Here is a 16,978-nt window from a genome sequence, read left to right on the forward strand (position 1 = left end):
AATGAAAAATTTTGGAAGGTTAATTAGAGATGTGTAGTAAATCCTGCTGGTGGAATACATTTTATTCCTGTAGAAAATAGTATAGTAACAGCGGTATCCTACTTATACAATGAGAATCAAGAAGAAAAACACCAGAGGTAACGCAAGAAACTTTATTACCAGATCTCAAGCTGTGAGAAAATTACAGGTTTCTCTTGCTGATTTCAGAAGATTATGTATATTCAAAGGTATCTATCCTAGAGAGCCAAGAAATAAAAAGAAGGCAAACAAGGGCTCTACTGCACCAACTACTTTTTACTATGCTAAGGATATTCAATATCTAATGCATGAGCCCGTTTTGGCTAAATTTAGAGAACACAAGACTTTTGCTAGGAAACTAACAAGGGCTTTGGGTAGGGGAGAAGTCTCTTCTGCTAAAAGGTTAGAGGAAAACAGAGATAGTTATACTTTAGACCATATTATCAAGGAGCGTTATCCAAGTTTCCCAGATGCTATAAGGGATATTGATGATGCTTTGAATATGTTATTTCTTTTCTCTAATTTGCCCTCTACCAACCAGGTTTCCTCGAAAATTATCAATGATGCTCAGAAAATCTGTAATCAATGGTTAGCCTATGTTGCCAAGGAACGCTTGGTTCGTAAAGTGTTTGTATCCATTAAAGGTGTTTATTATCAAGCCAATATTAAGGGTGAAGAAGTTAGATGGTTAGTTCCATTCAAGTTTCCAGAAAACATCCCCAGTGACGTTGATTTCAGAATTATGTTGACCTTCTTAGAATTCTACTCGACTCTATTGCATTTCGTCCTATATAAGTTATACACCGATAGTGGGTTGATTTATCCGCCAAAATTGGATCTTAAAAAGGATAAAATCATAAGTGGTTTGTCATCATATATTCTAGAATCCAGACAAGAAGACAGCCTACTAAAACTTGACCCAACTGAGATTGAGGAAGACGTAAAAGTTGAAAGTTTGGACGCATCGACATTAAAGTCTGCCTTGAATGCCGATGAGGCAAATACTGATGAAACAGAAAAGGAGGAAGAACAAGAAAAGAAACAAGAAAAGGAACAAGAAAAGGAACAAAATGAGGAAACGGAACTAGATACTTTCGAGGATAACAATAAGAACAAGGGTGACATCTTAATACAGCCAAGTAAGTACGATTCTCCTGTTGCTTCTTTGTTTTCTGCATTTGTTTTTTACGTTAGCAGAGAAGTTCCGATCGATATTCTTGAGTTCTTGATCTTATCTTGTGGTGGTAATGTCATCAGTGAAGCTGCTATGGACCAAATTGAAAATAAGAAGGATATTGACATGTCCAAGGTCACTCATCAAATTGTTGACAGGCCAGTTTTGAAAAACAAGGTAGCTGGCAGAACGTATATTCAGCCACAGTGGATATTTGATTGTATCAATAAAGGCGAATTGGTACCTGCCAACAAATATCTTCCAGGGGAGGCTCTTCCACCTCACTTAAGCCCATGGGGTGATGCTATTGGTTACGATCCAACTGCTCCTGTCGAAGAAGGCGAAGAAGAAGAAAGTGAAAGTGAAAGTGAAAGTGAAGATCAAGTTGAGGAGGAAGATCAAGAAGTTGTTGCTGGAGAAGAAGATGATGACGATGACGAAGAGCTACAAGCTCAAAAAGAGCTTGAATTGGAAGCACAAGGTATCAAATATTCTGAAACTTCAGAAGCTGATAAGGATGTCAATAAGTCAAAGAACAAAAAGAGAAAGGTGGATGAAGAAGAAGAAGAAAAGAAATTGAAAATGATAATGATGAGTAACAAACAAAAGAAACTTTACAAAAAAATGAAGTATTCTAATGCTAAAAAGGAGGAACAAGCTGAGAACTTAAAAAAGAAAAAGAAGCAAATTGCCAAACAAAAAGCTAAACTGAATAAACTAGATTCCAAGAAATAGTTTTCTCTTCTTTTCCAATAGCCTCTCAAAAATTTTGTCTTTTAATTTAACATCTTTATTACTTTATAATTCCTCGGTATAGCAACATTAGATATATAACTACACATTTTTGTTTGTAGATATAGAAATACCTGTACATTAAAAGTGGTTACTGTTGTTCTGTATAACTATATGAGTGAATTTTGTAAAAATATGCCCAGGTGCCAATGATTATATTAGAATATTTCCATGTGCTACCCTCGAGTCCATTGACTGTCTATCGGGTACACTTAACTCTATATAGCCTTGTAGTTCCTTTTTTAAGTTCATCAAGGCAGTCTCTGTATAGTTTATACGATCGATATCGGTCCCCCTACTAACATTGATGTATGCTTTTAAAAGGAACCCTCCGCTTGTTATTTGTGAATTGCCTGCTTCTTCTATTTGCCAAATTTTTTGTAACTCAAGTATTAAACCATGCTTCATAAAAAATTTCACACCAATTGTAAGATACTGAAATTCGAATACATAACCCAATCCGTTCATGAGCGAGGATACTGAAGAGTTTTTGCCAGCTGAAGATAATATGATAGTCTCAGCTATCGTTTGCATTGAAACACTTCTATTGTTTCCTGCAGCAGGAATATCTGAAATTTGCAATGACCAAGGGGAACATGACTCGTTTGAAGGGGCGGGACTTGCATCCATGTCGACATCTATGATGTCATCGCTGTTTCGACTTTCATTTACAGTATCTTCTGTATGCTTACTGTTGTTTTGATCTTCGTTTGTGCTGTTGAAGTTGGTGACTTGCGGAACTGTGTTGTGCAAGATATTCCGTGTCATAGCATAGTTAAGCGGGATTTTATCGTTTGTAAAAGATTTCAAGATTCTAAAGTTTAATGGCTTATCCATCATTGTTTCATCGATCAGGTAAGAAAATGGCACCTCTTTGGAAAGTTTTATTCTATTTGGTTCAACCAATTGGTTTCTAGAGTTCACGTTCTCGACGTCGTAAGATGGATTTGGTTTCCAGACAGTGCATAAACTGTTATACAGTAGCGGAGGATTACCTGATATTGTGGTCAAAGTTGAAATTAGTAAATCGTAGCCGTCATCACCAATAGATCCAAAAAGGCTTAGTTGCTGAACCATCTTTTCTTCTTAATATGGAATACCTTGGCTGGAAAATTCAATTTTCTACCTTTTTTTTTATTTTGGTTGTTTGTCTTCGATATTTGATAATTTTCTAGGTTATTTTATTTTTTTCAAATAAAAGAAAGGCAAAAGAGCTCTCACTATATATTACTAACCTGCAAGCTAAAATGAACGCAATACTGGAAAGCAATAGTAGAAACTAACCAAGACTTCAAAAGAATCAAATAATGGCTGTAGATGTTCCTCGTGCGGTGATTAATAAACTTATGCTGTTTACTGCAGCGATGGTGGTACTGCCCGTACTCACTTTTTTCATTATTCAGCAATTTACGCCAAATACCTTAATTAGTGGAGGTTTAGCTGCTGCAATGGCCAATGTTGTTCTAATCGTTTACATTGTTGTAGCGTTCCGCGAGGATACTGAAGATCACAAAGTTGATGGTAATAAAAAGGAAGACTGATTGAGTAGTATATGTTGCTAGAAGAGAATATACAAGAAAAATAGTAGAGGCTAAATAAAAAAAAAGTAGCATTAAATGTTATGGATGATTGGGATATATATGCAAATAACCCAATCTTACATATGTTTCTTTCAAATATATGAGTATATATAACGATTAATTGTTTTTTTTTATTGGGTTTGTTGATTTTTCCAACGCACCATATGTGATATCCAAATTAGATATCCAAGAAAGTGCAACAATCAAAATGAACAATAGCAACGCAGAAACTATTAAACACATTAGTAGTCCTTCAGTCCAGATGGAGCTTAAAATATCATCGTCGCCTTCTTTACCCTTGTTGTTATCATGATGGCTCAAAGTCTCTTCTGTTGCATATTCATCGTCACCATCTTCATCTTCAAAAGCCCAACCAAGAGAGTTAATAACCACAGTCAAATTGTCGCCAGATTTATCTTCCAAAAACGATAAGCAAGAATCAATAAATTCATCTAATTTTTTCAAATCGTAGGCATCCGAGGTAAACTTGAACAAAACGATGCTTTTATCATCTAAGGAGTATTCATATAGTAAGTCAGAGGCACTTTCAGGTAATTCATCCACAGTAAATTGTTCCATAATGGGAGATAATGATTGAGAGATGTTCAAAGGCGAATCGTCATGAACAGTTAAACTGACATCATTGGCAAAGAATCTATTGAAGAATGGGTATTCTTCGTCAATCATCAAGTTGTCCAATAATGAGAAATTGTCAAATTCAAAAACAGCGATAGCACTGTCAACGGATGATATAACATCTGCCGTTGAAGATATAGTGCTGATGGTATCCCAGTTACTCTCTTTGTCGAACGAAATAAAGGAAGAGCTTTCCTTGGATGAATCTGCTTGCACAGTTTTGGAAATACAACATGATAACGTGAAGATGAAAAGGGCATACAGCTGACCGAACACCATTGCTTTAACTTTACAGTTCGATTCTTATTATATATAGTCACAGCAGTGGTTATTATCAATGACTTTTTACCCTTTTTATTCTTGCTATAAACTTATCAACAGTTTGCTCTTATAAGAAATAGCGTTCTTTCTTTCTTTCGTGTAATGTGACACAATTTTGCTATTGCGGAAACTGCAGCATAGTCAGTGTAATAATCGTACTGTTGCTTTTTCATTTTTTTTTTTTTTTTTTTTTTTCTCATATAGAAAAACTGTTATTGAATGTTTTGACTAGTCTCATGAAATAAACATTAATAGTTACTAAAGGGTTCACAGCAACTATGAGAGGAACAAAGGTCACACAAATGATATCCCTTGTGTTCAATTGCTGCTAATTATCCGTGGCGGTTTCACTTGTATTATAACAACGAAGCGTATCTCAGACAGAAGTTATCGTACTGTTCTCATAATAATGATGAGGTGCGTTCTTTCTGACGCTCCGTACAAAGTGGTAATGTTGCACCAATTGTTCAAACGTTTCTTTCGTTTATAAAAAGAATTTCTTAACAATTCAGAGATAATTGAAATAGCGACATGAAGTTATGAGCTTCCTTCAATCTCATTTTTCGTGTTTTATTCCTTTCAAGAGATGGTTCGGACACACCTCATTTATCAATAGAGATGCCTCAGATATGAAAATACTTGTGGATTTTGTAAAGATTCAACCTGTATGGTCTGCGTGGATTGCCACTTATAGGGCTTTTCAAATTAGTATTTTAAAGGAGTTAGATCGGTTTCAAAAGGTCATGCTCCGGAGTAATTGACTTGATTTTGCAAAGCTTCACTTAAATGGCGTATCTTCCTTTTATAAATTGCGTTTGCTTTATTCCCTTACCCAACAGATGAATTGGTACTCTGGCCGAGTGGTCTAAGGCGTCAGGTCGAGGTCCTGATCTCTTCGGAGGCGCGGGTTCAAACCCCGCGGGTATCAATATTTTTTTGAATCTACGCACTTCAATAAGAATTAGGCTGTTAGGATAGCATTTTTTTTCTATGTACCAAAAGTATTCATACGTGGCTCCTTGTTACCCCACAAAACTTTTTTAGACTTGAGTGAGCTGAAAGACACCTAAAAGGAAGGACATTCCATTGATGGCTATTGTAGCCAAAAAATTAAAAAAGAAGAACTCCTCATAGGGGGCTCGAACCCCTGACATTTCGGTATCCTTGCTTAAGCAAATACGCTTAAAAGCCGAACGCTCTACCAACTGAGCTAACAAGGATGAGTTCTTCATTTTTTCTGTAGTACTCTCTTGTACTTGCTATCTAGTAAAAGATAAAGATTGAGAAACAGTCACTAAATTTAATAGAAGCTAAGATGCAAGGATTGATACTGTATTAGGATAATGTAATATATAAAACGGAAGGAGAAATAATCGCAATATTATTATGTAGAAATACTGATTCCATTTTGAGAATTCCTATATCCTGGAGGAGAACTTCTAGTATATTATGTATATACCTAGTATAATAGCGTTTACCAATACTGGAATCTCAATGATTATCAGATTACTCACGAATTTCTTTAATAGAATAATGAATGATACCATACAAAATGGAAAAATAAAAATTATAAAATTTTCATGTACAATTACAGATTCCTTTTTGGGGATTTCTATATTCTCGAGGAGGAATTTTAATGCATTCCGTATGCCCATTAATATGGCATTTGATAACAATGAATCCCAAAAACTGTTCCAAGATTCATATATTTCTCGCACCCGTTCCCCTAAACTTTATCCCATCTTAGCGGGTTGAATCCACGTTAACGTTCCACTAGTAGATTTTCCACTTCTGTTACACTTACTGCGCAAGTGGCTCGTTTATCGTTTATTTACTTTGAAACAGTGCGACGGCACTACAAAGGAGCGCGTAACAAACGTTACTATCCCGTTTCATTGTTTCAGATTATCACCATAGTTACATATGTAGGGAATGGCAACCAACCTGTTCCAACATTCTATTCAGACCGAGAAAATCCAGTAGGACTTAACGGTGGTTCCGAAATTCTATTTATATCATTGCTATTAGCTTTATGTATATTGGCAATTGAAGCGGTTCTTCTTCATGACATAATAGTCCATCAACTGTTCGTGCAATTGATACAAATTAATTTTGAAGGCAATATTTAAGTTTGGTTTTCTTACGCAGAATACTTTTTAAAGTATCAACTTTCGTGCATCAGCTTCTGTCAGGTTCAATGATTGTTTAATTCTGGTCTTCAGGTCATATAATTTCACACCATTTTTTATCATCGCTTCTTGAAAATTCGATGTAAGGTAAATAATAGCTTCAGTTTGTTGCATGAGTAATATGCGGAAGATAACTGATTGTTATTTTAGCAGAAATCAATCAAGATGAAAATATCCACTACTTCGAAAATACGTAGCAAGCCAAGTTCAATCGGTAATCTATAGGTTCGGCAAGAGACTTTGCAATGCTAATGTTTACATTTCCTTGCCACAGTTCTCGTTGGAAACAAGCCTAATGTTAACGTATTTTCACCCGCATTAAACTACAATTGTTTTGGACGTAAGAATTTACAGCGCAATTGTTCTTTTCTATTTTATCATTACGATTGTTCCAAGAGCTTCTTGCGTTATTTACCATATATTCTTGATCTATGAATGATAATAAACAAGAGTAAATGAATGTTTTATATGTTCATAATGACAACAACTGGGGGGGAAATGAAAATATTTATCTTCTATTCATAGTAAAAATAATCTTAAAATTGAAACTAACGCTGAAAACTGCAACAGTTACGGCATTTTTTATTGATGCGTAAAAGCATTGTCTTTGTCAATTTTTGAACTATCGAATTGCTCCATAATATCATTCATGGTGTTATCCAATTATTTAGTAAGCTTCGCTTGTACTCAGTCATTTTTTTTTTTTGCATCCAATTTTATTGAAAGTCCGCCCGCTCTGTTAAAAAAGGCGTTTCTTCCAAATTTGAATAGGACACGATCGAGATTCCCTCCGATTAATTATGTGCTACTGGCTCCTCTTTCGTCGTATTGCAAGTGGACTTTTCAACGAGGCTATGCATGCCCAGTGTCATTCTTGAAGCAGGCACACACAGACGCGCTTCAATTAGTTTTCTTTACTAGATGCATCATTTGGGCGGTTTTTCACTACCGTTTTCGAGTAGGGGCTCTCACAAAACGGGCACGACCTTTTGTTTACAACCGCCCAAAGAGGAAAAACATCAACAATCAAGAAGCGGACACAAAATATAGAAGCACCATAAAACTCACGTCAACGGTAACTTTAAATTTGTTGTATTAATTAATCATTTTCAACTTGCATTTTTACAGCATCATTTATGGGTATCCTGCAAGTTAGGTGCGGAACGTACATAACATATTACTTCAATTTGCGTTCCGCATACGGTCTGCCCAATTTGTTTTGTTTGTGATTTCCTCATTCGTCTTCCTCTGCAGAAACGGGTTTGATCCTTCTTTTATGAATACGGCGTGTAGTTATATATATTAAGTAATAGAAGTTATTGCACTTCTGTGTAAGAAGAAGATACTAGGGTGATCTATTCTAGGCAATTTTGGTTGTATTGTGTTTTTTACATTCGGCCAAACTTGAGCAGGCTGCAATTTTAGTGTCTTCGGTTTTTCCAGCGACAGTTTTACTTGTGGCTCTTGGTATAGTTTCTTAAAACTATTAAAGTTGCTAACTGGTGCAGCTGTTTAGATCACAAAAGCGTAATTAAGAATAAGATCTACCAACAAGAACAGAGCCAAAATATTTTCGTCCGTTATATCAACCATCAAAGGAAGCTTTAATCTTCTCATAATGTCACGATCCCTTTTGGTAGAGAATAGTAGAACCATTAATAGTAATGAAGAGAAGGGGGTAAACGAAAGTCAATATATCTTACAAAAGAGAAACGTCCCAAGGACCATTCTCGGTAATGTCACAAATAATGCAAATATCCTGCAAGAGATTTCTATGAACAGAAAAATTGGGATGAAGAACTTCTCAAAATTGAACAACTTCTTTCCTTTAAAGGATGATGTTTCGAGAGCCGATGACTTCACCTCCTCTTTTAATGACAGTAGACAGGGGGTGAAACAAGAAGTACTAAACAATAAGGAAAATATTCCTGAATATGGATATTCCGAGCAAGAAAAGCAGCAGTGCTCAAATGATGACTCTTTTCATACGAATTCGACTGCCTTGAGCTGTAATCGGTTGATATACTCTGAGAACAAGTCTATTTCCACTCAAATGGAATGGCAGAAAAAAATAATGAGAGAAGATTCCAAAAAAAAAAGGCCAATATCAACTCTTGTAGAGCAGGATGACCAGAAAAAGTTCAAACTCCATGAATTGACTACAGAAGAAGAGGTTCTGGAGGAGTACGAATGGGATGACCTAGATGAAGAAGATTGTGATGATCCCTTAATGGTGAGCGAAGAGGTTAATGATATCTTCGATTATTTGCATCACTTGGAAATAATCACATTGCCAAATAAGGCGAATCTCTATAAGCATAAAAATATTAAGCAAAACAGAGACATTTTGGTGAACTGGATAATCAAGATTCATAATAAGTTTGGCCTTCTGCCGGAAACTCTATATTTGGCCATAAACATAATGGATAGATTTCTTTGTGAAGAGGTGGTTCAGTTAAATAGATTGCAACTGGTTGGTACATCATGCCTGTTCATCGCATCTAAGTATGAGGAAATATACTCCCCTAGCATAAAACATTTTGCGTACGAGACAGACGGTGCATGCTCTGTGGAAGATATTAAAGAGGGTGAAAGATTTATATTGGAAAAACTCGATTTTCAAATTAGTTTCGCTAACCCAATGAATTTCTTAAGGAGAATATCAAAAGCGGATGACTATGATATCCAGTCTAGGACGTTAGCGAAGTTCCTAATGGAAATATCTATAGTGGACTTCAAGTTCATCGGGATATTACCGTCATTATGTGCCTCAGCGGCAATGTTCCTTTCGAGAAAAATGCTGGGCAAGGGCACCTGGGATGGCAACTTAATCCATTATAGTGGTGGTTACACAAAGGCAAAACTATATCCCGTTTGCCAATTACTGATGGATTATCTTGTTGGATCTACTATTCACGACGAGTTCTTGAAAAAATATCAATCGAGAAGATTTTTAAAGGCTTCCATAATTTCTATCGAATGGGCATTGAAGGTAAGGAAAAATGGATATGATATTATGACATTGCATGAGTGAAGGTGCTAGCCTACACAGAAAACCAAAATCTCACTTCCTTACTTTATCATCTATTTTATAGAAAAATCAGGCATTCATTATTCATATAACGGTTATCTCATATATATTATCACACGGTATCAGTTTTGTAGGCTGTAATAATTAATTCATTTATAAATTTTTTCTCCCATAATTGGAAAATTATCTTTAAAGTGAGGAATAATGCATTTTCTTTCTTTTTTTGAATACATAAAAGAAATAAAGAAGTATGTCTATCGATGATATTTAAGATGCAGGGGGTTAGCTGGCTATAATTTTGATCTATGTTTCAACGTTTTTGTTTACACCAGTCAAAAACCTTGAAATAAACCATGCCATGTTTAGGCTTTTTGTATTTAAGTCTCAAGGAATCTAGATTCGTATCAGGTACAGCAATATCTTCAACTAGTTCACTGATAAAATCCTTAAACGCTGGATCTGATTCAATATCAATGCCGCCACTATAATGAATAAAAGTTTCATCCCATTTGGAATTTTCATTTTTAATTTTTCTGGCGATATACATGGACATTGCAGCTAAATATGATGGCTTCAGGTGGATGAATTTATTACAACAAATCGAATATTCCATGATGAATTTGGCCATGTTCCTTGTTTCAATGCAGTAATTGTCAGCTTTTGAAATTCTCCTAATGAAATTTAGGGGGTTTGGTAGAGATATGTTATAACCTAAAGAACTTAGAACGAATAGCTCAGCCTTCCTAATTCCTTCGACAGTGGCAGCACCGTCAGTCACGTACGCAAAATTTGTTATTTTTGGTAATTTAACTTCTTCAAATTTACAGGCAATGAACAGGCAAGTGATGCATAGTAGTTGTAATTTATTCAATTTAACAACATTTTGTGATAAAAATCGATCTAGCAGGTTGATCGCTAAAAATAATGTTTCAGGTAAGCAGTGAAATTTCTCATGAACTTCAACCAACCAGTCAATTAACAGCGCCCTCATGGAGCTTTTCAAATGATAGGGAGATTGCGTGTCCATTAAATAGTTATGTGTCGGTAGCATTTGGATTTCCTTCTCGTAAAGATGAGAAAATATAGAATCTGTATATTCTGCTACCATGAATGGATCATCCATCTCTATCGAATCCAAATTTTTCCATTGATGACATTTTATTTTTTTCACAGTTTTTGGCTCTATAGGATCGGTTGAATCATTTGATAATTGTCTCTTTCTTGTTTTTTCCAAATGGGTGGAATCTCTTTGCAATTTACCTCGAGGGAGTTGTAAAGAATCGATTTTGTTACTGTTTACCTCGGATAGAACTTTTTTTTCATTCGTAGAGTGAGGTGTCAAGTTAATTGAACTTTCTCTTGGAATGGTATGGAAAGCATTTTCCTTGCCTATACAATCTTCATTATTAATTTGGATTTTCCTTTCACTAATTGGACTAGGGATACAATTCATTTTAAAAATTTAAAAGGAGGGAGAGAATATCAGAGAATAATAATTTTCAACACACTGATTTGTATGTTGTATGAACGCTAGATTAGTGAAGCTTGTTATTATTTAATAAAAGATAAAAGTCACTTGTATGAAATGAAGCAGTTATATATATGTTAATAAGAAAAAGGCAAAAACTTAACCCTAGCAAAAAAGGTAATCAATGTGCTAAAACGGTAAATATTTAAACGCAGGTTGCGAATTGCCAATTGCCAATTGTAGGATACACAGGGAGAGTAGAAACAACCAAGTCCTGTGTCCTGTGGTAGACCCACTTGTTTTACCGCAGAGGGCCCTTTTTTTGTTTACCGTCGCAAAAAAAAAACGCGAAGAATACGCGTTGGTCGTTAAATTTTGTGGTACGCGTAAAACTGCTATTTGGTATCCTCTTTAGGGACGCGCCCATTGTCTATACGGTAATATAGGGCTTTCTTCATTACCTGCTTGCGTCAATTAGCTTTACTCATGTAACACATAATAACCTCTTACATTGTAATGAGGCCCAAAAAAAAAAAAAGAACATCTTCAAAAAAAAAAAACTTTCATGGAAGGACCACCTAGTTAATAAAAAGCTCGCACTCAGGATCGAACTAAGGACCAACAGATTTGCAATCTGCTGCGCTACCACTGCGCCATACGAGCTTGATTTTCTGAAAGTGTTGTATCTCAAAATGAGATATGTCAGTATGACAATACGTCACCCTGAACGTTCATAAAACACATATGAAACAACCTTATAACAAAACGAACAACATGAGACAAAACCCGACCTTCCCTAGCTGAACTACCCAAAGTATAAATGCCTGAACAATTAGTTTAGATCCGAGATTCCGCGCTTCCACCACTTAGTATGATTCATATTTTATATAATATATAAGATAAGTAACATTCCGTGAATTAATCTGATAAACTGTTTTGACAACTGGTTACTTCCCTAAGACTGTTTATATTAGGATTGTCAAGACACTCCGGTATTACTCGAGCCCGTAATACAACACCTGGTAGCGTTAAAGGTTACTAATTGTTCAAACGAACCATCGAAAAGCCGAACCTAGCTACACCACACCCCAGTATGAGCTTTATGGATCAAATCCCAGGAGGAGGAAATTATCCAAAACTCCCAGTAGAATGCCTTCCTAACTTCCCGATCCAACCATCTTTGACCTTCAGAGGTAGAAATGACTCGCATAAACTGAAAAACTTTATCTCCGAAATAATGTTAAACATGTCTATGATATCTTGGCCGAATGATGCCAGTCGTATTGTGTACTGCAGAAGACATTTATTAAACCCCGCTGCTCAGTGGGCTAATGACTTTGTACAAGAACAAGGTATACTTGAAATAACATTCGACACATTCATACAAGGATTATATCAGCATTTCTATAAGCCACCAGATATCAATAAAATCTTTAATGCAATCACGCAACTTTCCGAAGCTAAACTTGGTATTGAGCGTCTCAACCAACGATTCAGAAAGATTTGGGACAGAATGCCACCAGACTTCATGACCGAAAAAGCTGCCATAATGACATATACTAGGCTATTGACAAAGGAAACCTATAATATTGTCAGAATGCACAAACCAGAGACATTAAAAGACGCCATGGAAGAGGCTTACCAGACAACTGCACTAACTGAAAGATTCTTCCCAGGATTCGAACTTGATGCTGATGGAGACACTATCATCGGTGCCACAACCCACTTACAAGAAGAATACGACTCTGACTATGATTCAGAAGATAATCTGACCCAGAATGGATACGTCCATACCGTAAGGACAAGAAGATCTTACAATAAACCAATGTCAAATCATCGAAACAGGAGAAATAACAACCCATCTAGAGAAGAATGTATAAAAAATCGGCTATGCTTCTATTGTAAGAAAGAGGGACATCGCCTGAACGAATGTAGAGCACGTAAGGCGAGTTCTAACCGATCTTGAACTCGAATCAAAAGACCAACAAACTCCTTTTATCAAAACCTTACCAATTGTACACTATATCGCCATCCCCGAGATGGACAATACCGCCGAAAAAACCATAAAAATACAAAACACGAAAGTAAAAACCCTGTTTGACAGTGGATCACCCACGTCATTTATCCGAAGAGATATTGTAGAACTTCTCAAATACGAAATCTACGAGACCCCTCCACTCCGTTTTAGAGGATTCGTAGCCACCAAATCCGCCGTTACATCCGAAGCAGTCACCATTGACCTCAAAATCAATGACCTGCATATAACTTTAGCCGCGTACATACTGGATAACATGGACTACCAATTGTTAATTGGAAATCCAATCTTACGCCGCTACCCGAAAATCCTGCACACAGTACTGAATACCAGAGAGAGCCCCGACTCCTTAAAGCCCAAGACTTATCGCTCCGAAACCGTTAATAACGTTAGAACCTACTCCGCTGGTAATCGTGGTAACCCCAGAAACATAAAACTGTCTTTTGCCCCCACCATTCTCGAAGCAACTGACCCGAAATCCGCTGGTAATCGTGGTGACTCCAGAACCAAAACCCTGTCTCTTGCAACCACTACTCCTGCAGCAATTGACCCGCTTACGACCCTTGATAACCCAGGTAGTACTCAAAGTACATTTGCGCAATTCCCGATACCTGAAGAAGCGAGCATCCTAGAAGAGGATGGAAAATACTCCAACGTTGTCTCAACCATTCAGAGTGTAGAACCTAATGCTACTGATCACAGCAATAAGGACACCTTTTGCACTTTGCCAGTTTGGTTACAACAGAAGTATAGAGAGATCATACGTAATGATCTCCCACCAAGACCTGCCGACATTAATAACATCCCCGTAAAACATGATATTGAAATTAAACCTGGCGCAAGACTACCTCGACTACAGCCATACCATGTTACAGAAAAGAACGAACAAGAAATCAACAAAATAGTTCAAAAACTGCTCGATAACAAGTTCATTGTTCCCTCAAAGTCGCCTTGCAGCTCCCCTGTAGTCCTCGTCCCGAAGAAAGACGGTACCTTCCGACTCTGCGTCGATTACCGCACCCTGAACAAAGCTACCATCTCCGACCCATTCCCATTACCCAGAATCGACAACCTATTGAGCCGTATTGGAAATGCCCAGATATTTACCACGCTAGATTTGCATAGTGGTTACCACCAGATCCCGATGGAACCCAAAGACCGCTACAAAACCGCCTTTGTCACACCATCCGGTAAGTATGAATATACCGTCATGCCATTTGGCTTAGTCAATGCACCTAGTACATTCGCAAGATACATGGCTGATACATTTAGAGACCTGAGATTCGTCAATGTTTACCTTGATGATATATTAATATTCTCCGAATCTCCAGAAGAACATTGGAAACATTTAGACACGGTACTAGAAAGATTAAAGAACGAGAACCTCATTGTTAAGAAGAAAAAATGTAAATTTGCATCTGAAGAAACTGAGTTTTTAGGCTATAGTATTGGAATCCAGAAAATAGCTCCACTACAGCACAAATGTGCAGCAATCCGAGACTTTCCGACGCCTAAAACAGTAAAACAAGCACAGAGATTTTTAGGAATGATTAATTACTACAGACGATTCATTCCAAATTGCTCCAAGATTGCACAGCCAATCCAACTGTTTATTTGTGACAAAAGTCAATGGACAGAAAAACAAGACAAGGCAATTGATAAACTAAAAGACGCCTTGTGTAACTCCCCCGTCCTAGTACCATTCAACAACAAAGCAAACTACCGACTTACAACAGACGCCTCAAAAGACGGCATTGGTGCTGTTCTAGAAGAAGTCGACAACAAGAACAAACTTGTTGGTGTCGTCGGTTACTTCTCTAAATCCTTAGAGAGTGCCCAGAAAAACTATCCTGCTGGCGAATTAGAACTACTTGGAATTATCAAAGCACTCCACCACTTCCGATATATGCTTCACGGAAAGCATTTCACGTTAAGAACAGACCACATTAGTTTGTTATCATTACAAAACAAGAACGAACCCGCACGACGCGTGCAACGCTGGTTAGATGACCTAGCCACATATGACTTCACCTTAGAATACCTAGCTGGACCCAAGAACGTTGTCGCAGATGCCATATCCCGTGCCGTATATACTATAACCCCCGAAACATCCCGACCTATCGACACAGAAAGCTGGAAATCTTACTACAAATCAGACCCATTATGTAGTGCTGTCTTAATTCATATGAAAGAATTGACACAACACAACGTCACACCTGAAGATATGTCAGCCTTCCGTAGTTACCAGAAGAAACTCGAACTATCAGAGACCTTCCGAAAGAATTATTCCCTAGAAGACGAAATGATCTATTACCAAGACCGACTAGTAGTACCAATAAAACAACAGAACGCAGTTATGAGACTATATCATGACCATACCTTATTTGGAGGACATTTTGGTGTAACAGTGACCCTTGCGAAAATCAGCCCAATTTACTATTGGCCAAAATTACAACATTCGATCATACAATACATCAGGACCTGCGTACAATGTCAACTAATAAAATCACACCGACCACGCTTACATGGACTATTACAACCACTCCCTATAGCAGAAGGAAGATGGCTTGATATATCAATGGATTTTGTGACAGGATTACCCCCGACATCAAATAACTTGAATATGATCCTCGTCGTAGTTGATCGTTTTTCGAAACGCGCTCACTTCATAGCTACAAGGAAAACCTTAGACGCAACACAACTAATAGATCTACTCTTTCGATACATTTTTTCATATCATGGTTTTCCCAGGACAATAACCAGTGATAGAGATGTCCGTATGACCGCCGACAAATATCAAGAACTCACGAAAAGACTAGGAATAAAATCGACAATGTCTTCCGCGAACCACCCCCAAACAGATGGACAATCCGAACGAACGATACAGACATTAAACAGGTTACTAAGAGCCTATGCTTCAACCAATATTCAGAATTGGCATGTATATTTACCACAAATCGAATTTGTTTACAATTCTACACCTACTAGAACACTTGGAAAATCACCATTTGAAATTGATTTAGGATATTTACCGAATACCCCTGCTATTAAGTCAGATGACGAAGTCAACGCAAGAAGTTTTACTGCCGTAGAACTTGCCAAACACCTCAAAGCCCTTACCATCCAAACGAAGGAACAGCTAGAACACGCTCAAATCGAAATGGAAACTAATAACAATCAAAGACGTAAACCCTTATTGTTAAACATAGGAGATCACGTATTAGTGCATAGAGATGCATACTTCAAGAAAGGTGCTTATATGAAAGTACAACAAATATACGTCGGACCATTTCGAGTTGTCAAGAAAATAAACGATAACGCCTACGAACTAGATTTAAACTCTCACAAGAAAAAGCACAGAGTTATTAATGTACAATTCCTGAAAAAGTTTGTATACCGTCCAGACGCGTACCCAAAGAATAAACCAATCAGCTCCACTGAAAGAATTAAGAGAGCACACGAAGTTACTGCACTCATAGGAATAGATACTACACACAAAACTTACTTATGTCACATGCAAGATGTAGACCCAACACTTTCAGTAGAATACTCAGAAGCTGAATTTTGCCAAATTCCCGAAAGAACACGAAGATCAATATTAGCCAACTTTAGACAACTCTACGAAACACAAGACAACCCTGAGAGAGAGGAAGATGTTGTATCTCAAAATGAGATATGTCAGTATGACAATACGTCACCCTGAACGTTCATAAAACACATATGAAACAACCTTA

The 16,978-nt window shown here is 37.0% G+C and overlaps 8 protein-coding genes and 3 non-coding genes across 11 annotated transcripts, besides 4 other annotated features; 6 read left to right on the forward strand and 5 right to left on the reverse strand.

The window, feature by feature from the left end:
• Positions 1-109: 109 nt before the first annotated feature.
• NOP7 (mRNA-binding ribosome synthesis protein NOP7) lies at positions 110-1,927 on the forward strand (the record flags this gene model as incomplete). Its single annotated transcript, NM_001181232.1, has 1 exon — positions 110-1,927. The coding sequence occupies one exon, from the start codon at positions 110-112 to the stop codon at positions 1,925-1,927; it is 1,818 nt and encodes a 605-aa protein (NP_011617.1).
• A 210-nt stretch (positions 1,928-2,137) lies between these two features.
• On the reverse strand, positions 2,138-3,061 carry SRB5 (Srb5p; the record flags this gene model as incomplete). The annotated part of the gene is made up of 1 exon (NM_001181233.3): positions 2,138-3,061. One exon carries the CDS (start codon positions 3,059-3,061, stop codon positions 2,138-2,140), a length of 924 nt encoding a protein of 307 aa, NP_011618.3.
• A 230-nt stretch (positions 3,062-3,291) lies between these two features.
• VMA21 (Vma21p) lies at positions 3,292-3,525 on the forward strand (the record flags this gene model as incomplete). Its single annotated transcript, NM_001181234.3, has 1 exon — positions 3,292-3,525. One exon carries the CDS (start codon positions 3,292-3,294, stop codon positions 3,523-3,525), a length of 234 nt encoding a protein of 77 aa, NP_011619.3.
• Positions 3,526-3,681: 156 nt separating this feature from the next.
• On the reverse strand, positions 3,682-4,479 carry VOA1 (Voa1p; the record flags this gene model as incomplete). Its single annotated transcript, NM_001181235.1, has 1 exon — positions 3,682-4,479. One exon carries the CDS (start codon positions 4,477-4,479, stop codon positions 3,682-3,684), a length of 798 nt encoding a protein of 265 aa, NP_011620.1.
• An 888-nt stretch (positions 4,480-5,367) lies between these two features.
• On the forward strand, positions 5,368-5,449 carry YNCG0028W. Its single transcript has one exon. It is a non-coding gene; the product is annotated as a tRNA-Leu (tRNA).
• A 196-nt stretch (positions 5,450-5,645) lies between these two features.
• On the reverse strand, positions 5,646-5,741 carry YNCG0029C. The gene is made up of 2 exons: positions 5,705-5,741; positions 5,646-5,681 (listed from the first exon to the last, which is right to left on the reverse strand). It is a non-coding gene; the product is annotated as a tRNA-Lys (tRNA).
• A 55-nt stretch (positions 5,742-5,796) lies between these two features.
• Positions 5,797-6,043: a long terminal repeat (Ty1 LTR).
• Positions 6,044-8,328: 2,285 nt separating this feature from the next.
• CLB1 (B-type cyclin CLB1) lies at positions 8,329-9,744 on the forward strand (the record flags this gene model as incomplete). Its single annotated transcript, NM_001181237.1, has 1 exon — positions 8,329-9,744. One exon carries the CDS (start codon positions 8,329-8,331, stop codon positions 9,742-9,744), a length of 1,416 nt encoding a protein of 471 aa, NP_011622.1.
• A 307-nt stretch (positions 9,745-10,051) lies between these two features.
• CLB6 (B-type cyclin CLB6) lies at positions 10,052-11,194 on the reverse strand (the record flags this gene model as incomplete). Its single annotated transcript, NM_001181238.3, has 1 exon — positions 10,052-11,194. The coding sequence occupies one exon, from the start codon at positions 11,192-11,194 to the stop codon at positions 10,052-10,054; it is 1,143 nt and encodes a 380-aa protein (NP_011623.3).
• Positions 11,195-11,800: 606 nt separating this feature from the next.
• Positions 11,801-11,872, reverse strand: YNCG0030C. Its single transcript has one exon. It is a non-coding gene; the product is annotated as a tRNA-Cys (tRNA).
• A 15-nt stretch (positions 11,873-11,887) lies between these two features.
• Positions 11,888-12,227: a long terminal repeat (Ty3 LTR).
• Positions 11,888-16,978: part of a mobile genetic element (YGRWTy3-1; Ty3 element, LTR retrotransposon of the Gypsy (Metaviridae) group; contains co-transcribed genes TYA Gag and TYB Pol, encoding proteins involved in structure and function of virus-like particles, flanked by two direct repeats; transposition is induced upon exposure to mating pheromone) that runs on past the window's edge.
• On the forward strand, positions 12,303-13,175 carry YGR109W-A (gag protein; the record flags this gene model as incomplete). Its single annotated transcript, NM_001184380.3, has 1 exon — positions 12,303-13,175. The coding sequence occupies one exon, from the start codon at positions 12,303-12,305 to the stop codon at positions 13,173-13,175; it is 873 nt and encodes a 290-aa protein (NP_058162.3).
• Positions 12,303-16,947, forward strand: YGR109W-B (gag-pol fusion protein; the record flags this gene model as incomplete). The annotated part of the gene is given in 1 exon segment (NM_001184381.2): positions 12,303-16,947. Coding segments are annotated over 1 exon segment (4,644 nt in total).
• Positions 16,899-16,978: part of a long terminal repeat (Ty3 LTR) that runs on past the window's edge.

Source organism: Saccharomyces cerevisiae, chromosome VII (genome assembly GCF_000146045.2).
Source record: "Saccharomyces cerevisiae S288C chromosome VII, complete sequence".
Taxonomy (NCBI): Eukaryota; Fungi; Ascomycota; class Saccharomycetes; order Saccharomycetales; family Saccharomycetaceae; genus Saccharomyces; species Saccharomyces cerevisiae.